This window comes from Chelmon rostratus, chromosome 14 (assembly GCF_017976325.1).
Source record: "Chelmon rostratus isolate fCheRos1 chromosome 14, fCheRos1.pri, whole genome shotgun sequence".
In the NCBI taxonomy this organism is placed as follows: Eukaryota; Metazoa; Chordata; class Actinopteri; order Chaetodontiformes; family Chaetodontidae; genus Chelmon; species Chelmon rostratus.
In genome coordinates, this window is record NC_055671.1 from 4,265,188 (window position 1) to 4,288,389 (window position 23,202).

General features: G+C 41.3%; 2 protein-coding genes across 2 annotated transcripts; one reads left to right on the forward strand and one right to left on the reverse strand.

The window, feature by feature from the left end:
* The first annotated feature begins 2,486 nt into the window (after nucleotides 1-2,486).
* On the forward strand, nucleotides 2,487-9,694 carry vkorc1l1 (vitamin K epoxide reductase complex, subunit 1-like 1). The gene is made up of 3 exons (XM_041952250.1): nucleotides 2,487-2,710; nucleotides 5,958-6,067; nucleotides 8,351-9,694. Exons 1-3 carry the CDS (start codon nucleotides 2,487-2,489, stop codon nucleotides 8,575-8,577), a joined length of 561 nt encoding a protein of 186 aa, XP_041808184.1. The 3' UTR covers nucleotides 8,578-9,694.
* Nucleotides 9,695-14,448: 4,754 nt separating this feature from the next.
* gusb (glucuronidase, beta) lies at nucleotides 14,449-22,950 on the reverse strand. Its single transcript, XM_041952270.1, has 12 exons — nucleotides 22,706-22,950; nucleotides 22,014-22,199; nucleotides 21,669-21,850; nucleotides 20,913-21,055; nucleotides 20,614-20,801; nucleotides 19,942-20,094; nucleotides 19,547-19,725; nucleotides 18,205-18,351; nucleotides 17,633-17,717; nucleotides 16,508-16,684; nucleotides 16,236-16,371; nucleotides 14,449-15,168 (listed from the first exon to the last, which is right to left on the reverse strand). The coding sequence occupies exons 1-12, from the start codon at nucleotides 22,928-22,930 to the stop codon at nucleotides 15,017-15,019; spliced, it is 1,953 nt and encodes a 650-aa protein (XP_041808204.1). The 5' UTR covers nucleotides 22,931-22,950; the 3' UTR covers nucleotides 14,449-15,016.
* Between the last annotated feature and the right edge of the window lie 252 nt (nucleotides 22,951-23,202).

The window sequence follows — 23,202 nt, forward strand, 5'->3', positions numbered from 1 at the left end:
CTTTTATATTCATCATTTATCCATGTCATGTAACCACTGCAGTGCACTTTATATTACCTGCAAATGTCAGTACTTTGAATTGTCACTGCTTAGTCCTCATCATCCAGTTCCATCCAGCTGTGCCACTGTGATTTGCATTTAGTTTATATGATTAAGTCAAGTGAAACCCCAAATAGTCTGTCTGTAGACGTCAGTGCCTCATTCGCCCTGAGAAAACACTGGACACAGACAAGGGGGAGACTCAGAGAGCAGGAAGATGGTCAGGTCCAGTGATCAAGTGAGGCAGATGGAAGGATAATTTCTGCTTATATATACAAACTATAAAAACACAGAACAGTGACAAATCTGTAATGCAGCCCGCTTAACAGAACTAAACCAGCTGTGTCACATCAACTGGAAACTGCTTTTGGAATCAGTTATGAGAAATAGAAATAAAACAATCCAAGGTGGTTTACAATATTTAACATAAATTTTTATTGAATAAAAATACAGTTTAATATCTTATGCACCCACAGAATGAGTATATATGTTTATCAAGCACACACGACTGACCTATATAGCTCAACACAAACTATTCTTGCACAGCTGTAACTTGAGTCACAGATCTTGTTACAGGGTAGAGTATGGAATGGAGAGCTGTTTCATGACTGATTAAAGGACATATTCCCGGTGTCAGTGCACTCCAGTCACTGGGTCAGGGAAGGCAGAGACACTTGGCCACGGTCAAAATCAGAAATCCAACTTGTGTCCAGATCTGTGTGGAAATCAGAATGAATTTGTCATCACAAATCATATCTTGCAGCCTAACCTTTAGGTTATTTTATTATCTATCATCACCTGCAAATTATTTTCCCAATCAATCATTTGGTCTATAAAATGTCATAAAATAATGAAATGTGTCCATCACTATTTTCCAAAGCACATATTGACATATTCCTCTAGATATTCAAATGACAATGACACACATCAGCAAAAACAGAAAATCATCACATTTGAGAACAACCAGTGAACACATAGCCTTAAAATGACTTAAATTATGAATAAATAGTCATTCATGTTCTGTCAGCTGACTTGTTTACACCTTTTTTTTCTCTGTGCTGGCCTGAGTTATGCTGACAGCTGCTGCAATTTAATGGGATCCAAATATCCTAGCAGTCATTCTGCCTGTGCATGGAGCACGGTTCCATGTTATTGTGCTACAAACAGAATAGGTGGCACAAAAACATCACAAAAGGAAACACTTGATCCATGTGGCTCCACCTATCAGAGCGACCTAATAGGCCCAGAAAATCAAACTTGAATTTTCATGCATAGACTTCGATGATCCTGACTGTGATCACAAAAGCAGGGGTTGTTCACCTCATATTTATGTTGGTTTACTGCTTGACTAATCTCCAGGATCACGTTGGTTATGTAAATATGAGCCGGAGGTAGTGTTTGCGACCACAAAAGGTCGATTATTGAAGAAGTACGTTTTTCCAGCCATGTACAATCACTATCTTTGGACTACAAAGGCTCATTGTTACCTGTAAACGTCGAGAAAAGCCATCAAGACGACGAGCTCTTGGTTCTCCTGCGTTTCATTTGGCTGTTGTGAAATTTTTCTGCAATCTTCCTCTCGTGTCCTGCGGGGCAATGGCGGTTTGTGTTCAGCTCGATTTCTCTCTTGGTTCTCCCTTTGCCACAAGCATGGCACGAGTATTCAAGCAGATTGTAATAGTCATATTGATCGTAGTATGCTTCCTCAAAGGAAACAAATCTTTCCATATCTGTCGCCATTAGGACACGGAGTGCAGTTCTTCACAGCAGACTAGCCTCAGCGCGAGTAAACACATGATGTCACCCTGTGTTTATATACAGCGCCGAGTCACGTGATCATGGTGTGTCACTTGCTAGCTGTTACTGAGGAAATGTTGAATATGCTTTACTGAGTATGAGGTGCTGGAAAAAATGTTATGCATGCTTTATTATATGCTACTTCACTCTGTATGTATTTTTGTCGTCGCATGTTTATGTCCCATTTTGTTTTTTAGTTGAAAAATTAAATAGCTCATATCAAATCAATGTTGGAACATACGATAGCTGTAATAATAGGTAAAGTAATAACGTTGCTAACATATTTTTGGAAAGCAAAAAAAAAAGTGCTTGTGATATAAATATCCAATGAAGTTAGGGTAATCATGGTGGCTGTGGCTCACACCGCTCACACCCTGAGGTTACTCTCACTGGCTTGTTGTGCGTATTCGTTGATGCGCAAACCACAGTGGAAATTACATTCAACCGCTGCTGCACACATGTGCAGTGTTATAAAGCAGGTTGTTTATTTGCTGACAGACTCGATGGCTGAAGCGTGTCCACACACACAGCCATGTTCCGTGTTGTTGTAGGGTTTTTGTTCCTCGGCGCAGCGGCCCGCCCCTCACAGTGTGGCACGTCCTGACGCTTTTCCACGTCGCAGCTCTGTCTCACAGGCGAGCTCGCTGCGTATGTATGCGTGTCTCCAGCTAGGCCAGAGAGTGATGGCGGCGCCCGTCCTGAGAGTGTCCACCCCTCGGTGGGAAAGAATAGCTAGGCTTCTTGTTTGCCTGTTGGGCATCCTGTTGTCTCTATATGCCTTTCACGTCGAGAGGGAAAAGGCTCGGGATCCGAGTTATAAGGCTATGTGCGACGTCAGCAGCTCCATCAGCTGTTCAAAAGTGTTCAGCTCAAGGTAATTTGAATTCAGCAAAGAGCGCTCAATGAAGCTGGCTGCTATTGTGGCAATCTGGGAAGGGCTGCGCGGTTTAAACTGTCAGATGCACTCGGCTAACATTTGCCGGCTGCCCTCTACCGCTTAGGCTAACTACAAACTGGGACTGCTGGCATGCTGCGAGCCGGCTGATAGTCCAATAACCTGCCTGAAATAAGTTAACTTTTATCTTATCATTCAATAAGCACATCAATAGCTATCTAGCTGGATGAAGCTAACTTCGCTAACAGCTAGCTAACGCAACCTATTTGTTAACGTTACACTTATTAGCCAGTTAGCTATCAGAGAGCCGCCAGCGTTGTCAGATTCTCAACTGATAAGTTGCTGAATACTGATGGTACCTGATCACACAGGGTGTTCCATGTATGTAAGGGTAACACCAACTTTAGCACAAAAGTTGACGATAGCCTGCTCAGTCTAACGTTATCGTTGTATGTGTGTTGTCGCTGCATGAAGTCATTCATTCCGCCGACCAGAATCAGGATTTGGGGTGGTTAGCTGGCTCAGTGTTGATAATATTGGGTAACTTTTAAATCTAGTAGCTAGCGCTCACGTTAGCTGTCACGCTGCTGTCATTAGCTGTCGTGCTAATGTCACCGGGCAGCTATCGGTCAGTCCAAGGGGTTAAACCCTACACCCTACCTGCCTAAAGGGACAGTATACAGAACCGCCTCAGAGGTCAGTGGAGAGGACTGGAACAATGTTAGCTACCTGAAAGTTTCAGTGCTGCCACAGTCTCACAGATAAAGTGCCAAAGCTCCACAGATGAAGCTGCTGCCAGACTCGTACTTTAGCATTTCGTCCTTCAGAAATATACCAGAGTTGGTTTGCTTGAGTTTGCAAGCGATCGGTCACTTAACAGAACACGCCTTTTATAGTCTTACGATCACATTTCTTGCATAAAACCAATTCTGTAAAGTGGCCATTCCAGCATTACTGTGAGCATGCAACTATTAATGAAAGTTAACCCCTGCTATTGAATCTCACTGAATTAAAGTTTTTGCAGAGCCTGAGCTCAGTGTACCTGGAATGCAACCTGTTTAGGAGTTATCACATATTTCTAAGATGAGTCAGTGACTTGTCTGTCTGAGTACTATGGACAGTGTCGCCTTCTTCCAGTTGTGACTGAATGTCTTTACAAGCAGTTAACGAATGTAGAGCTGCAACAATTAGTCAGTTAACTGAATAGTTAGTGCAAAGGAAATTCATCTGCAACTATTTTGATGACTGAGTAACCGTTTCAGTCATTTTCAAACACAAATGGCAAACAATTGTTGGTTCCAGCTGCTTAAATGTAAGGATTTGCTGCTTTTTTCTCATTTATGATAGTAAATGAGGAGTCTTTGGGCTTTGGACAGTTGGTTGGACATAAGAAGCAATTTCATGTCACATTTGGGAAATTGTGATGAGCAATCAAATCGATTATTTCTGAAGAAAATCGTCAGATAATCAATTCGTTACCGCCCTAAAGTAATGACTGAATGTAAGACTAAACAGTGCCATCAAGGGCTGAAGATAAAGTGAATATCCTGTCTTTGGTGATGCAACTTACTGTATGCACGTATGTTGAATTGGCTGTTTTGTGCATGCCTTCCCAAATGCTTAGCAATTTAAAGATAAAGTCTTGAAGCAGTAGCCAGGATATCTGCTGCTGTGAAAGTAATGGAAAGCATGAGTGTCTGCAATGTGGGAAGCCATCATTTATTATAGACCCGGAGAACAAGCTCCCACAAAAATGTAGCTGAAATGAGATTGCTAAACATATTGCACAAATAGAGATGACTGTCACATGCTTTTTTTAAACATTTAAAATGGTAGCACACTTGCACAGGGGCTTTTAAACTTATATAATTTCCAACTCCTTCATCATTCTTCCCAAATATTTAGTAGCATGGTGTTCAGAAGTCAACTGTGGTTGAGTTAGTCTGAGGCACCACCGGGCATGTGGTTGTGGTAAATGAGAAGAAATAAAACAAAGGTCTGGTGTCCATGCTGCTGCTGTATAGTCTCAAATCAGCAGTGAAAAACATTCACACTGAATAAATTCTGATGTTTGCTAAAACAGAATAAGATGATAAGAAATAATAAGAAACTTTGCTCATGTTATGATGTGTTACGCAAGAAATTAACTGCACACCCAAAATGCTTGCAGCACTAGTAGAGAGGGTGTTTCAGGCTACATGGAGAAGAGTAATATGTTAACTGAACATGTTGAACAAGTTGTGCATTCCCACTGAGTGAAACTCATACTGTTTTTTAATGAAGCAACATGAATGCACGTCTATCTTGTCTTTTATTGTGCTGGATGTTGTCGTTTTCTTTGAAAGGAATCTATTAGCACATAAAAATGATGTTGACATTTGCCAACGGTAGAATCTCAACAAACTTAAGACGAACAGCTTCACAGCAGGGTAAAAGCTGCAGTTTTCTAGGGCACTTACTGGAATGAGACCTCGTGTAGCAAAGGTTTAAAGATAGTGCTGAACAGCAGGCTGGTATTAACACGCAGGCAGCACCACTGGTTGTGCCACAGAAGTTCAGGCAAATTAAGTGTCGTCCTCTTGAGACAGACCTTAAAGAGTTCTTTAAATCAGACGAACTCAATACAGGGGCTGTCTTTTACGTGCACTCATCTGTCACGTGCACTCAGGTCATGTCAGTTTGGTTGTCCATTGCAGTAAAGTCATTCTTTCTGTTTTACAGCGTTTGTTTTCTCCTAAAAAGTCCAGATGGTTTAGTCAATGAATTTATTAGTTGATCAACAGAAAAATGATTTGTCAACTATCATTTTGGACTGTTGGTTGGACATTAGAGATATCACCCCAGACGTTTTTTTTTACTCTTTGTGACATTTTGTGGGGAAGACAATTTAATTGAGAGAATAATCTGCAGATGAGTTGAGAATAAAAGAATCATTTGATGCAGCTGTAGTCCACTGTACACCAAAATACCTCTCTGTGAAGTATAATTAGTCTTGCCTGTAACACAGTTTATCTGAAAACAAAACCTCACCCAGCTGGTTCTTGAAAAACACATCGAGAAGACCTGGGTCTGAGTGTTGTATACATTTTTTCATCTTCAGTGGGACCCACTGGGTTTTGATGGTCCTCAGCTGTGATCCAGTCTGTTTGGTTTGCCGCAGTTTTCTTCTGTGCTCCTGAAATGAAGTTGCACCTGCCTTCTTTGCTGATGTCTTTGTGTGGTCTAGGTGGGGTCGAGGATTTGGACTCTTGGGCTCAATTTTTGGAAATGACAGCGCACTGAACCAACCCAACAGTGTCTATGGGATTGTCTTTTATGCCTTTCAGCTTTTACTAGGTAAGATGTCATTTTTTTTCTGAGTAATCTGCTCATATTTCTAATTCATGTGACAATTTTTTCTAGCTATTGTACTAGCAACCAGTGCTAACTCAACATCTACATCATGTTTAATGGCCAAATATAAATATTGTTTATGTTCTAATAATATAATCATACTGTTTGAAACTCATCTATATTTTGTGTTTTTTGAACGTAATACTAATTAATTTCTACTACGTCAGCAGTGATAACATATCGGTGTCGTAAGAGTAAGACTAAGCAAGGTGGTCAGAATGCTTTGATTGCTGCTCTACAGATAGTGGCTCCATTCTTTTAACTTTGACTCTTATTAGTGCTGTGTTTGTCCCGGTCAGATTTTGCCAGTGACAGATCAGAGAGATCATAAAGTGACTTGTTTTTAAGTGCCCCCCGCCCCCTTTGGTTACATCTGATTGCAGTCACATTCTCCTCCCCTCAGTACATTGATGGTGTTGCTGACTCAGTCATGCTGGTTTGACATGTTTGCCTGCCGAGTGGGCTGCAGGCTTCCCTGGCCACCTGGCACTGGCACAGAACAAGAGGTCCTTTTAGACACAGCAGTTACCACTCATTTGACTAACACAATAGAAGCCCAGTTACGGCAAACCGTCACAGCGGCTCAAGATTTCCATATTAAAAGCTAGACCGCTCAGTTTCAGAACTTTCATTATTCTCGTGGCCTTGGACTGTCCAATATTTGTCTGTCAGCAGGCATGAGTCCAGAATCTGCATAACCAAGGATTTAACCTCTGACTAATGCCAGTGTACAGCATGGGACTGCTGTCAAAAAGGACTTTGCTGTAGAAATTAATGCAATATTTTGGCTTTTCCTCATTATATTTGATCTTTATTGTAAATTAGTGTTAAGATGAGGATAGGGGTGGCAATATAGATAAAATGATAAGATAAAATCATGCTATGTGTCATTTTGTATCACAGTATGGAAAACTATCACGCTATAGTAAATCAATTTAGGGTGGGTGCTTCATGTGGATAAGTACTTCATCACATGAATGCAAAAATCATGGAAATAAAAATACAATATGTCCATTAAGCAGTCCTGTTTATTGATTTGCGACATTATCCATAAATGGCCTCATACACCCAGTGATATTAATAGTCACAGGGCATAAACGTCACAGCAAAATCTTTGGCTACTGACAAATGCATGTCACCTCATGGTGTATATCATCATATCATCCACCCCTAGAAGAGGATGTATTGTCAGAACGTGTTCCGGTTATCTCGCCTTCTAAAAGAGCTCTCCTGTACTACGACACCTTTATATATATATATATATATATGTCTGGTAGTGATTGATGACACCACCCATATGGCCCCCCAGTGGTGGAATACAGGTGGTAACATCAACAATACCACAGTGCAGACACACTGTTCCAAGTAAAAGTCCTGCTGTCAAAGTTTTGCTTTATTAAAATTAAAAAAGGTATTGGCATCAAAATATGCTTAAAGTACCATCACGTAAAGCATTAATGTGTATGTTGCTTTAATGTTGCAGCTGATAAAGGTGGGATTACCTACTTTATATACAGTCGGGTAGTCAATGTGATGTCGCCTCAGATTTATCCAGAACAATACTCGAGTAAATGCACTTATTACTTTCCACCACAGGGCCCCACTGCATCACATGCATGCCAGAACGTCATTTTGATCATCATTGAAACTGATGATGTGTAAAACATTAATTCAGACTGAAACATATTAAATCAAGCACCCCCACTGACACCTCCGAGGTTCACAGTGAGCCGTCGCAGCCCTCAGATATGCACTTTATTCATGCCTTACAGTTAAACAGCATTAGAGCTGTCAGTCTGTGGGACTCGACGCACCAGAAACTGTACGGCTGGGTGTTCAGTAAGAGAAACCAGGACTGGAACAAGACAGTGTTTAAGGAAAAATGGCTAAATCCAAGGTTCATATCAAATACACTGTAGGTCACATTGAGAGGGGAAAACTGCCTAACGATGAGGTACATGAAATAATTTGATCATCTCTTGTTTAGCTGTAATTGTTACAGACCTTGTGAAATATTACCAGCACAGTGGAGAAACTTAGCACTATGACTACACCTCATGTGACAACAGAGTAATATGACCAGTCTATTCAGCGTGTGTCATCACGAGGATGCTGCTAACATAAACAGAGAAGTGTCTGAGGCTGAAAGCTCAGCAGACTCATCAGGTTACTGTGTCTTTTTGTATGGCTATTTGTCTAAGCTTTAGTTTGTGTTTCTTGCCGTAGGAATGACTGTCAGTGCAATGGCCGCCCTTATTCTCATGACGACATCCATCTTGTCGGTGGTGGGTTCACTCTACCTGGGCTACATCCTCTACTTTGTCCTAAAGGACTTCTGTATCATCTGCATCACCACATACGCGCTGAACTTCATTCTCTTTATTCTCAACTACAAGCGACTGGTTTACTTGAATGAGGCCTGGAAGCAGCAGCTTCAGGCCAAGCAGGACTAAGCTGTCGAGAACGGCAAGAAAAATATGATAAACAAACAACGACAAAAAAAAAAAGAAATGTGACCTCTGAACATTTGACTTGCCACCAGGAGACCTTGCTTCCAAACAATGTTTATTCTGCTGTGTGTTAAAAAAAAAATGAAGAAATTTAACTTAAATGTTGGGCCTGACATCTCAATGTTGCAAACACGGAAGGATCTGTAAGTGAAAGATGATTTTTTTTCTTTTAATTTCTTTTTCCTTGTTTAACATTGTACTCACTTAAGGAAGGGGCTGGCTGTGTGTGCGTGTGCGTGTGCGCGCGTGGGCAAACACATCAACCCGAGCAAGCAGAGGCAGAACGCCACAATACAGAACGATGGAGGACAGCTCTCCTTTGAACAAAAAGGAACGCAGAATGGAAGAAAAAACAGGACATTAAAGGGGTTTACTTGAAATTGTTAGAAAGGTCCTATTACTGCACAGCGGATCTGCACTAAAACCCGGAGCCGAATAAAGGGCCCCAAAATTAGAAAGAAAACACTCATTGGGTTATCGTTCAGTTTGCAGATAAGGTTCCACGGCAGGGTGGGGATGGGGGCAGAACGATTAACATTTATACAGAATAGTTTTTTTTGTCATGTTTACACTTTGTAGTATGTTCCTTTTTGAAGAGGACCACTAAAAACAAACACAGGACAATGTGAGATGTTGTGTGTAGATCAGTCAGATTGTTTGTTTTTGCAATTCTGTAAATAGCTGCTGAGCAATATTCCAGGCTAGATTGTGATTTAGTGTTGACACAAACCTTTAAGGAAAACAAAACAAAAAAACATCAGTAAATCTGGAACAAAACGTGATCAAGGTCACAGCTAGGTGGGGGAGTCTGAAGATGTGCCCGGGACATCTTCCGTCCTGTAATCCTGGTCAGGCATGCAGTTCAGAGTTGTGTGGATTTCTTTGTATGTGGTGATTGTTTCATCAGAAGCCACAGACACAAGTCTTTGAAACAGTATAGAACTATAGGTTCTTTTCACCAAGTTCCCATAGAGGCACCCTCACTCTTTTTCTTTGGTTATTCTGTGAAAAGCATTCCTGACCACCACTCAAGTGGGATCCATAAAGACTTATGTGCCTAAAGGAGTGTTAAGGTGAATTACCTTTTCTTTTCCTTTTTTTTTTTTTTTTTTTGAACTGTTTTGGGTCGGTGGGTGGGTGGGTGTAATGTCATGTTAACACCAGTTTTGCTCGTTGTTTTATTGTCACAAGTCCAAGGCTTTATTTTTATGATCACAGTTTTGTAAATGAAGATACCAGTGAAGTGTTTCTCCCTCCCTAATAGAGTCTCATGAGGTAGCAAAGGCTGCTACACTGTGATTGTCTGCTCATGGGTAGAGTGGCCTGGTGGCAGAAGCATCTCTTATCTCGCTGTTTCACTCGTGTTAATGTTCATCGAGCTTTTGTTCACTGTCCAGCCTGCATACATTTGATGTCAATCGAACGGTAACGGTGATCTTGCCAAGCTGAGTTACAGTTCATCAGCAGGATGTGAACAAAGCTCGGAGGATGTCGTGCTTTGTTGACATGAGGTGGGAGATTCTGAGAGGAAACAGTATGTTAAGCCATATGTGGAGTTTGTGGGATGTTTGCGCCAGTAGAAAAGACATCCAGGTTGCTGATGGTTTTCTGTCTGAAGCTTGTCATTAAGTGGCTGGTCTAACATAGCAAGGTTTGTACAGAGACAGATCCCAGTATGGGGGAAGCAGCCACAGCTTGTAGTGGCTTTCCTAGAAATCCACAGTATTGTCAGTTCAGTTCAGTTCAGTGTGACAGAGAAGGACTGTTGTCTGTTTTCCATCCAGAATCCACCGATGAAAGCATCCCACTTGTCAGACGCATGGTACACTATCTCCTGGCTTTAAGCATATTTTGGCAGACAATCGTACACACACGGTCAAAGACGTAAACCAGTGGTAGAATAACTAACAATGTGATTCATCTGTGATGTTAAACCAGCTTGTTAATAGTTTCCATCACAGCTAGTCTCCATGCCCCATCCCATTTAGAATTTCTCCTTGAAATTTTTTTTTTTTTTTTCCTGGGGTGAGGGTTGTCAACTGTCAGGAAAGTCATTTCAGTGACACACTTCCTGTGATGACATATGAAGTCAACGGTTGTGTATGAAAATGGAAATTGAAGTGGTAGTTGTTTTTTTTTCCCCAGGATATTGTCAAAGTGAAACTGTTCATGCATGTTGAAACCATTTACTTACCATATATAGTGTTACATCACTGTTACCCATTTTCCAAAGCATGTGTCGTATATTGGAAATCGTTTTCCCTACATTCATTTCACTATGAGATGATATAAATTTTAAGAGATGCTTCCATCACTTAATCCGTCACTGTGAAGATCATATATCCTGTTCACGATGTCCATACTGATCCTTTGGGTTGGAGTAATAACAGTAGTTTGGCGACCTGTTAGCCAAATTTGGACTTCAGCTACACTCCGATGGATAACCTTAAAAGAATATTCCAGATTTAGCATCAGACTCCCATAACATCAAAATCAATGCAGCAGAACCAGAGATAGTGTCGTATTTTATTTCATGCATTCTTCTCTCTTGTCAAAACCTGTCGCCTGCATTGCTCACTATGCAACTCGACCACTGACAGTTCGGAGATTCGGGTGTGTCACGCTAGTAGTGGCTAATGTAGCCCTGAGCAGCTAGCCTCAAGCAGAGATGTGGAGGGGGCTACAGAGGTCTGGTAAGCTCGCTTCTTTCTAACGCCACACCCCCAGACTTTTTTATTTTCAAACTTATAGTCTTCAACCCCAACCAATGCTGACTCAAGTGACATCACTCGAGGACATTTAGACACAGGCTTTATACAACTTCTGTCACATATGGAGTTGTTCTCCACAAGACTGAAAAGACTTTGATGTGTAAAGTTGGTGAAGTTTCCCTTTAAGCATTTTTCAAATCTTTGCAAGCTGATTTTCATGCCATACACAAGAATGGCAACCAATGGCTGCTTGGAAGACAAAGTCATTAAATACTATGGTTTGCTTTGGAAAATGGTCGGCAGTTATGTTACAGTGACATGACTGGTGGTAAACTGGCAAAGACATGCGAGCACCAGTCCAGTCCTTTTAACAAAGTGTATGGTCCTCCATAGAATGTTCTAAATGTTTGCATCCTTTCTGAGCAAGTCCTCTTAAAGATCTTCCTCACGTAGTGTTGCCGTGTCACGCTCACATCAGGTACTTGTTCTCAACTCAGAATAAGATTAGCAACCACACTGTGTTGTCTTTGTCTTTTTACTGGGAAAGCCTGTGCATTCACATATAAGACAAGTCTCCAATGGATTCACTCGCACAAGTTTTTATTTAAAGAAGTCCGACTGGCATAACTTGCTAGTTTTTGTGGAAACAACTAAGGGTCCTGTGAGCGTCAACCTCAGAACTGACAAGTGTACAGTAGGCAGCCGATTACTATGTTCATGATCAAGGTCATATGCAAGCCTATTACACTAGATGTGTGCAGTTACTTTAAAGAAATGGGTCAGGAATTTGGATTTTGGGTCAAAAGTGTGATGATTTTAGTGTCAAAAAGGTCAAAATGATTGATACTGCATTCTCATTAATATTCATTTAGGCCCTGATGTATAACTGCCATGTTAGTTGCATCACCAATGCCAACAAAAGTGCCTTCTGTTTGATCACTAGGCCTTGAGCCAAAGACGAGCAACAGTAATAGCCTTGTAAAATGAAGAATGGTAACTGTAACAGGCACTTCTGCTTGCCTTCCTTAAAATGTAATCTGATAAATTGGTAATTCCCAAAGATTTGATATCCAGTCTCGGTGCAAATATCCATTCAGAAATGACCAGACAAAATGCCCTGTCAAATCAATGGCTGTTCCTTTTTTCCTTCATGAACTCCACTATATAATTGTCATCTTTACTTTGTCTAGCTAGGACATGTTTGTTAGCTAAGAATACACTCTGTTCAAACTACATGATTGTAATGTTCTTTTTCATCATTACTTACGCCCTTTAGCTGTATAGACTGTTAACATTCTGGGTTATTTTAGTTTAAAACAAAAAGTTGAGGGGTTGGAGGGCTAGGAATCCATGTGTCAGCATAAAATGTTTCTTACATTTCATTGTGGAGGAAAACTTACTGGGTTTGCTTCTGTATTGCCAAATATGTTTTAAAATGCTGTATTTTCTTACATGGAAAAGTGTTACATGAATGGTAGGAGGGTGCAGAAAAAATAATCTGTTTGAATCCAGCTTACTTTAAGGGAAAACTGTGGAAAAAGGTTGACATGAGAACATTTTTAATTGTGTCATTGTCATGTGGAAATGATCTACCATTAAAACATTCCCTCTAAAACTACCTGTCACGTTTAAGTTATTCAAATGAGAGGAACTGCTGTTAGAGACACAGTAAGAGTGTGACTCCAGGAAAACTAACTGCTAAACATAATCACTGTGTTTGTCCCTTCCTGATTGCTTCCACTGAGGGGGAACTAAATCCACAGTCCTCTCTCTGTGTTAAATATGTTCTAAGGTTAGCGTTTTAATTACTCAATTTTGCTCTTTGTGCTACTGTTTAATGAGCATACACTGCTGAGGCCTCAGATTAACTTCAGGTAAGCTTTGGAATATATTTTGTTAGTAAGGGATCTTTTAATGGCAAGTATGGAAAAGAGGAATGATAACAGCACACAAAAATCATTTCAGAGTTCATAAGGACACATGAGTATTATTTTACGACAGACTTGGGAAAAACTGTGAACCCGATCTTTAAGACTGATGTTCAATAGCGGTTATTGGTCTGATTCCAAGTTGTTCATATAACCATTTGTTAAAGGGGTACACAAGGTTTTAATCGTTGCACTTCCATAAAGTTGGGTACTACTCCAACCCCCCATGACATCATCAAGGTTATGTTTTAAACTTTGCAAAGCTCCTTCAAAGCAACAGAAATGACCACACCGCCGTTTTCACAGGCTTCGGAGCACACTCGTGGCGAGTAGAGTGAAAAAACAGAGTGCCCCTTTGAGCTCATTCTATTTCATCTGATACCAAATCTTTTATCTTCTCCTTTTTATTAGCAAAGAATAATGCCAATTAATGCACTTGTGTAGTAATTTAGCTCATTTCCCTAAATGTGGCAATGGTTGGGGTTAAATAGTTTGAATATCATTAAGTTATCCCTACCTTAGGGATTAAAGGAATTTGAAGAATCAGATTCCATGGCTGAAGTAATTCTGGATGCAGATGCAATAAAATGCTATCAAACTGCAACCTTATGTGACGGGACATTAAACGCCAGATGTGAACATATAGAGGATCTCTCCTGTTGCTGAGTGAACCTTGTTGTAACCGTGACTAAAAGGAGTGACTGTGGCTCAGTCCTCTCTGGCAAACACTCAGTCTGTTTAATAAGGTCAATTACAGCAGGACCAAATCCAAAAAGGGCTGTTTTTATTGCTTTTCACTCATGTTTGTTATGATAAGTGTTCATAAAATGTCTTGTAACAGTTACTGACATCTATTAAGTAAATGTACTGCTCCTGTAGCTCCTGTATGTTTGAAATTAGTCTAAAGTTGATCTAATATTCGTCATTTGTCCAGCTGTAACACAAAGGTCATTCGTGTGATGAGTGTATGAGCAGAGTCACTGAAAACAGTTTGAAGTCACGCCACCATCAACGAACAACACATCACTTCAGCCTTTAGGGTTTTTGGAAACGTTCAGCCACAGTGACTCGTGGAAACAGCACAAAGACTGCAGAGTGCATCTCAATGTGCTTTACATAACTGCAAAAGTAATGTTGAAAATACCGACAATGGTTTGAAAAAACTTGTGTCTTCATTACGTGTTTCACCTTTTCTTTTTATTGATTTTCACATAGAAAAATAAAGACCCTTTGTGGTTCGATTCAGCATTGTAATTCTCATTCAACACAGTCAGGCTGGTTGCACTAATCACTAATGAACGATTCTGATCTGTTCAACAGTTTCATGAAAGCAAAGAAAACCTGTATCCGTGCAGAATATCCTGTAACAGCTAAATACACGGCAACACACTCACTCGCGTGTGTCCAAAGGAAAATATATCACATTCCTAGTTATTATTAGAAAATGTTTATTGCACCATTGATCAGGCACCTGAATCAAAATATCAAAAACTGCTTTTATGTTCAGAGACTTATAACACAAACTGATTAGTGTTAGATGTTTATATTACGGATCACAGGAATAGCATTGCTAAATTGTGTTTCATGGTGGTTAGACCTCATGTATACAAATGGACATTATTTCAAAGGACATGTTGTATTTGTGCTTCAGCAAACTGCCTCAAGAAACGGACTGATCTTTACCAGCCATTTCCATACGACGGTGTTCACGGGCTCGAGCCTGCGTGTCCCAGCTGGCGGGTGTCACAGTGGGCATGGGTACTTGGTCCAAGGAGGCAGTCTGCCTGTTTGATTTGCCAGTCTCCAGTACCTCTCCTTCAGGATGAATGCTGCTGCTTTGGGCTGCCTTTGCCTGCTGAAAATGCCCTTCTTGTTCCCCACCACACGGGTGATCCCTGCAGACACGAGAAGGACCAACAAGAACCTTGTTAACACGCTTCCTGGAGAGTCGAACAATGCAAAAATGATCCAGCACCGACTGAATCTTCCCAAGTTGATTGACCATTTCTACAGCCGGGACATGTCCACTGGCTCCTCTGGGGGACTGATCTTTTCATTATGATAAATAATATTTGAACATTTTATTATTTCAAATGTAACTTCATTCAACTTCTGGTCAGTCCCTGTTACAACGTATCCTGGTGTATGAGACTTTGACTTAGAACTGAATATTTACTGTAATCTTCTATTTTTGTCTAATTTACAGCGCACACTGTAAAAGCAAGCATTCACATTCATGAAGCAAATTAAATATTTTGCAGTTGAACAGCTCTGCATTGAGAAAATAAAACCTGCTGGTGTCCTGTTATGTTTCGTATGGTGTCTGATAGTGTTTTCTTCAATAGCCACAGAGATGTCAGTGTGATCTGTTGCAGAAGGTCTGGACAGGATCGAGTCAGACTCTCTTCACCCCCAGCACTCACAAAACAGCAGAGTGGTCCTTTTGCATCTAATTCAGGGGTATTTTGCAGCAGAAACACATCTCTAAACTTCAGTATTTTGTTAATGCTGAGACAGAAAGGAGTGTTTCACTCCTGTCAAGACTGCAAACTTCTCCTTTGTTAAACCTCCAGATTTACTGCTTACAACATGACTCGACTTGATGCATACCTGTGCACATAATCTATTGTGAATCTTCCTGGTGGAGGCGTGGAATTATTCTGAAATGAAATAACAGGCTACATGATTCCGACACAGCGGTGTGAGGAAACGAGTGTCCCTCTACAGGGTCTGCCTGTGACAGACTTTTATAAGAAGATTAACCGTGTGAAGTTCAGTACAAACCATGTGGTGCCTCTCCAGCTGGTGGCGCCCTGGTTGACCATCTAGCTGGCCTATGCCTAAAAACGGGTTGTCTATCGCAAATAACAGAACCCTGAATAAACTGTATTCATGGAGGGAAATTAGCTGGAATGACAGCAGTGGTGATGGTACGGGTAGTTTGGGTCTGCAGCTGTGGTACCTTGTGCAGTCATAAAGTCGGCAAAGTTCCAGATGAGTTCGCCAATGACATACTGCTTCCTCTTCTGGTCGAACACTTTGTGGTAGCTCTGCAGGACGACATTCTGGTACTCCTCAGTAAACATTATGGGTGGGTCCTGGAGAGTGAAAAACAGCTTCTTACCCTCTGTATTAACATGTCTTAACTGGGGCGACTGAAATTTAACAAAATGTGAAACAACTGCTTGTGCACTGCAGTCGGGTCACTGCATGTGTATGTGCATGAATCCTCACACTGTGGAGCCCTGACACTGCATCTGCTCCATATTCAGTCTGGATGATGGGTTTCTGGTACTTTCCATACCAGTTCTCAAACTGAGTGTTGAGCTGGATGGGAATGACCTCCAGGTGGCCTGAATCATGGTACCAGGATAAGTAACTGTTTACACAGATTACATCCACAAAGGGAGCCTACGGACAAGATAAAAGACAAAACATGACTTCTAGAGGTGCAATTCAGACTTTTCAATATCAAGAACGATGGGGTGGCAGTTTGAAAACTGAATTAAGAGGTACTGTATTTACTGTATGTATGTAGCCAGAGACCTTCACAAATTAGTGACTGCAAACTAATCAGTACCTTCAAGCTACTAACTACACCCTGAAAGATGTTCCTCACAGCACAGGAATGTGAACAATTCTGAGACATGTCAACAACTTAGTTTGACATTGGGTCAAGAAGAGCTTTGGAATTTGAACAGATGAAGCTCTGAAGCTCAGCAGGACTCCTTGACAGTTTGACTTGTACTCCCATATTTCCCATCAGGCACTTTATCTGATTCACTTATGGTTGCTTTAATCTTGGTAATATCAATCAATCAATATCAGTACACCTAAATAGTCTGTAGAACTTGTACAATATGTATGATTTCTGAATGATGAGGTCCTACATGAACAGACTGTGTTCTGCTAAAGTTGTAACAGCTGTGGTTATTTCATATGTTGTTTTCTCTGTGTTCTTCTCACAGGTGACATCACTAACTTCTGCACCAATCAGGATTTAGCAACATTTGAATGACAGTCTGACAGTGTGTTTTCCTGCCAACACAGTGCAGATTATTGAAGTCAGAGTGTTCAACACCTAATTAAGAACAACAAATAATGTTTCATTTTGAATGTTGCTTATTCAGTCACATGTTTTTGTGTGTGTGTGTGCATATATACACATACATACCTACATATATACATATTTATATATTTATACATCTACATATACTTACACATACATACACAATACTTGTATTACTTAACAAAATAAATACCACCAATGAGTCAATCAATAAACTTGCCAAATAATCAATGTGCTGTGCAGGTTTTCACAAAGGAACACTGATATTGAAGTGAAGTGTAGAAACTCACCCCTTTGTCCCTGGCATAGTTACTGTCTGTGATATAAGTGACGGGCCGTGTAGGGTCCAGGTCTTTGGTATGTTTTATCAAGGTCCTGTGGGGAAAAACAAAAAGCACCTTCAGATGATGACATTGCACGTTTTTAATGATTACAATATTATATATTCACAACAATGTCACTGTTATATTTTTGTTGTGTGTTAGAGCTGAGACAAAGCACGAGTCTGTGCCCAAGAATCATGTGTCCACTTTGTTCAGGACAGCTTTGCACTTACAGTATGGATACAGAGTAAATGGATAGATGGACTAGTATTTCTGTTAGAGAAACATTTACAGTTTAAAGCTGTCAGGAACATCCTGGAAGCCCAGTTCTCGTCTCTCTCAAATAAAGCTAAAAATGCCCCCCCATTCAACTTTAGAACTTGAAGGCATGGATAAGTGGCACACTGGGGGTAGAAGAAAGTGGACAATCTCGCATCCAGAAGGGGCAGATGAGTCAACAGTCAGTTTGTGTATGAACAAATATTCGAAGCATGAGTCCATTTAGTTCTTCACATCCAAACAAAATGACCGGTACTCACTTGAAGTAGAATTCAGCAGGAGGCATCTCTGAGGCCGGCTCATTGGCTACCGACCACATGACCACAGAGGGATGGTTCTTGTCCCGACGTACAAGCTCGTCCATGACATCCAGATGATGGGCGAGGGAGGCGTTTCCAAAACTGAGACTACATCGGCAAGGCACATAAAACCCAACACGCCACACCCACCACGTTATTTCAGGTTATCTCTTCTCAAACCAGGCAAGAGCAGTGAGAACTGTTCTGCTAATCAGTCGCAGATTTAGAACAAGTCGTCTTCTGCTTCTGTGTCTTGCATTAAACTATTTCACAACGACAATGTTTTAGTGTATTCACGTCTCTTTCGGTTCTCAATGCTGAGCCTAACAGGATAGGTGCCCGCCTTAAAACTATACCCACTTCTCAAAATGTACATTGAAAGGAGATCTCTTCCTAACACACATCTAATGGAAGAGATGGGGACTAAATTCATAGTCCTCGTTTGTGCAATAATGCATGATGAAGATCAGTTGACGCTAATATGAGACTTCAGCAGCCTGAGTTTCTCATATTAAGTGAGTATCATCTTTTCAGGGACTAAATTGAGTATTTATTGTGCAGTATGGTGTAGTGTTGACGTAGACTTGAAAACTATCCAAAATTGTCTCTAAAATGTCTGTTTTTCTATGTATCTATGGTACAGGTATTTTGACACAAGTTAATGACAAAGCTTAAAGTCTACAGCCATGCAGGCAGCTCTGTGAGGCTGGCTTTGAGCTGAATGCTAACATGTCCTACAAACAGTGAGAGTTACAGGGATGCTGCGAAGTGGGGAAGCTTTCTGTATGTTTCCTCCTGCAATGCCGAACTGTCATTGATAAAATCTTACTGAAGTGAACTGCATGTGAGCGTTCACAATTCATTGAAACTAGCTTTTTAACTCAATCTAACTCTCAGTTATTAGGACATTCTTTCAATATGCTGTTGAGGATATGCATCTTTTATTCTGATGTATTTTCTGAATGAAAGTTCAGTTTCGGCACTTTGTTTGCAGACTGTGTGCATACATTCATATTCAGTGAGATAATGAAGGATTGTTATTATAATCTTATCTAAGTGCATGTGTCCGTCTGCCACTTTGATCTTTCAATGTGACTTGTGTTAGGCAGGCGTAACTTAAACAGCGTGATGCATCTCACACATTTATTTTGTCCCTCTAATTTAATAACAGCCAGGAGGTTTGTAAGAGCACCACATGTAAGCCTGTCCTCTATCTTCATACAGTATGATGTTCACTGTGTTGACCACTCTGAACCCTCACCCAGCACCCAAAGGTCGCAGACATGCGAGCTGTGACACTTACATGTCTTTGATGCCCACCCCCGGGCACTCATCAATCACCACGATGCCATAGCGGTCACACATCTGCAGGATCTCCTCAGCATAGGGGTAGTGGCTAGTGCGGAACGAGTTAGCCCCCAACCACTTCAATAAGTTAAAGTCCTTGACAATCAGAGGCAAGTCGAAGCCTTTACCTCGAATCTATAACACAAGGAAGGGAAGGAAGGGAAGGGGGGGTTGGATTATTGGACTGGATCCACTTTTTCTACTGAATCCCTGTTTGTTATTAGAAAACAAAATGTCACTGAGCCACAGGAAAGAGAATCTGTAGATGTTAGCTCTGTTGTAACAGAGTTGTCGCTTCAAACCTAAATGAGTCTTTTGGTCACGGTTTTGCTTCCCTCTGGTGGTACTCACATCAGAGTCCTCGTGTTTGTTCACTCCATGAAAATAGAAAGGCTTGTTGTTGATGAGGAACTGGGTGCTGGTAACGTTGACTGTGCGGATGCCAACAGGTAGAGTATACACATCCTCGTATGGCGAGCTCTTATCAGATGCTATTAAGCGAACCTATATGATAAAGTAAAATATCAGAAACATTTTTTTCCATACATCTGTTTCAGCAGACATTGCAAAGAGAAGAGTGCAGGAGTCCAGTGAACACAGTGTTACAACAGGTATGAGAAAGAGAAAGACCAGTTTGATGTTTAAGAGTGAATAAAAACAATGAGTTTATTTGTCTGCTCACTGTTAAAGTAATCCCTGGTAATTTGATTTGAGTGAATTTACAGAATAACTATGATGGCAGGATTGTGTACTTTTACCCTATTGTATTATTATATACATCAGCTTCTCCTAACCTAAGCTTGAACACAAGCTGAAGGATGTAGTCTTGTGATTTTCCTCAAGGTAAATATGTTGTCAAGTGCATTAAACATTGCTCAGTGTTATAATGACCGACTATTATTAATAAAACATTAATACAACAGTCTTATTCCTCTCACACATGCAGTGGCAAAACTCCTGTCGACTGCACCTGAAATGTGCGCAGAAAGTCACTTTGACATGTGTGCAAACATGCGGCCTTACCTCCATGGAGTAAAGGTAACCTGGATTCTCATGCATCAGGTACGGCCACCACAGCTTGACATCTACCACTTTGAGCACTCCAGATGGCTCGCTGGAGGAGGCCACGCTGCGGCCATCTTTGTCTATCAAAGACACCTTCAGTGTGGCCGTGGCAGCACCTTGGACTGATACCTTGTATTTGACTACACCTGAAACACAGATCAAACCCTCACTCTGCACAATGTCACAAAAAAGCACAGGAACAACAGAAACCCAGCTCTTGTGATTTTTGTTAACTTTATTCAGGTGGATTCATTTACCGGTGTTATCCGAGAAGTCGGTCACCACAGTGATGTCATCCACGTAAGCCTTAGGAGTCGTATACAGCACCACAGGCCGATGTAGGCCAGCATAGTTGAAGAAATCAAAGTAGATGTTTTGCACAAAGAAGCCATCAGGATACCTGTTGAGTGATGACATTTTCCTTACTGTTGTTGCCAAAATACAACATCAAACTAGAAAAGGCTGGAATCACCAGAAAACTGGAAAAACATCTGTCCCTCAATACACTGGAAATGAAGATTGTTGTTTTAAATGTATTTGTATGGCAGAAAGAGTTGACGTTCAAGCACCTAAAAGGAGTTGAAGTGTCAGTTGAGGTGGTAGTAAAGACAGGGGGTGAGTTTAGCTAAAATTAGATGAAATATACAGCATGTAAGTGGTGAGAGGAGCTGAAATGTCATTTGAATAAAAACAGGTGAAGTGTCAGCATCAATACAACGGGTTGTATTTTCTTACAATTCATCAGTAAAACTGATGAAAGCAGTTGAAGGGTCAGTTTCGGAATAACGGGGTCCATTTCTCACAATTAGATGACAAAAACTGAAAAGATGTTTTAAAAAGTGTTTTGATCGGTTTCAAGAAAAAAAAGAATATTTCAAAAACTATAAATGATTTTAAACAAGCGAATCGAAGCAAATCAAAGTTAGTTTGCTTCAGTGAAGCAGGCACATAAACGAATTTAAGCTTCCCTGTCAAGTCAGTGTGTTAATGAAAGCTAAAAACAACGAGGTTACTTGGTACGGTCGTCCATGTGCTGGATGCTTCCTGGAGGAAGCGTATGCGGAGTCAGAGTGTTGTTCACAGCGATGGTGATCCTGCACGGCGCAGTTGGGTCCTTGCGGATTAAACTGCCTATCTCAGCCTCAAAAGGAAGATGGCCTCCTTCATGTTCTGCCACTTTCACCCCGTTCACCCACTGCAAAAGGTAAAGACAGTGAATCCCAGTTAGCTTCATCATTACATATCTGGTGAGTACAAAGGGATGAGTGTCATGTTTCAAAATTGCAATAATTGCTGCAGATTACTTTTATTTCTCCACCCTGTCTGGAGAGGTTTGGAAAGGTACACATGGTACTCACCACGATGGAAAAATAGTGAGCACTTGCCACTCTGAGAACCACTCTTATGTCTTCATCAGCGGCCCAGCGGGCAGGCACCACCACCTCTCGCTCATACCACACCCAGCCTATGAAGTTTCTCAACGCAGGGTCCTGTGTGATGTCATTGTAGCTGGCAGGAACTGGCATGTCAATCACTGGGCCCGTCTACGGAGAATAAAACTCACTGAAAGGACAACATTTCATTTCTAACAGTGGATCTGCTGTACTCTAGTGAGTCTGTAGTTGGTGATAATAGCCAACACCAACAACAACAATTAATAATGGAGTTAATAAGGACTTGGTCTTTATTTTGCTCCTGTGACAATGGGTGGATGCCAAACTGGGGGTCAAGACCCCACAGGATAAATCTGAGGGATCACAAGATGACTGAAGGAATAATGATAAAAATATCTTTCTGTTACACACAGTTTTCTGTGTCTGTATTTCTTCTGGATCACCCTACAGCTCACATCTACTGTCCACACTCAGGCTGCAGCCTGTGATGAGGGGTCATCAAATAACACCTACACCTCCCTCTGAACTGTTGTGTAACAATGAAGGAAATGGAAATAAGTCCAACAGTTTCTCAAAACTATACAGGACTATTGTAGTCAGGAACTTTCCACCCTGCAAACACAAGCTTTGTTTACTCAGAGCCGCTGTCTTCTCACCTCTGCCAGGCGGCTTTTGTACCATGCCCTCTCGAAGCCCTGGTTCCTGTTGGGGGACCTGTCAGCCCTGAAGTCCCACAGGCCGTTCAGCTCCTTCACCTCCCTGGAGGGGGACTCCCGGGGGAAGAGCATGCCGCTGTCCAGCAGACACACCGCGTCAAACGCGGCGAACAGGCACAGGACGCGGAACATAGCGCGTCTCTCAGGTCCGCCACACCGGGACATGCTCTGCACTTCCTCCTGAACCAGACCACCGCGCCAACTCTGTCACATGACGCATTCTGTAGTCACGTGACCATAAAGCCGCCTTCCTCTCGCCACTAGATGGCGCCAGATACTTTAACACCAAAGTCAGCACAGAGACTTCAGTCAAATGAAGTCTCTGTGCTGACAGGGGGGCTTTCCAGTCTGTACAGCATCAGACACCCTCTATCCTGAAAGACTCAACACAAAAAACTTCTCTGGAAGCAGAATTAGTTAATTGATTTGGTGTTCTT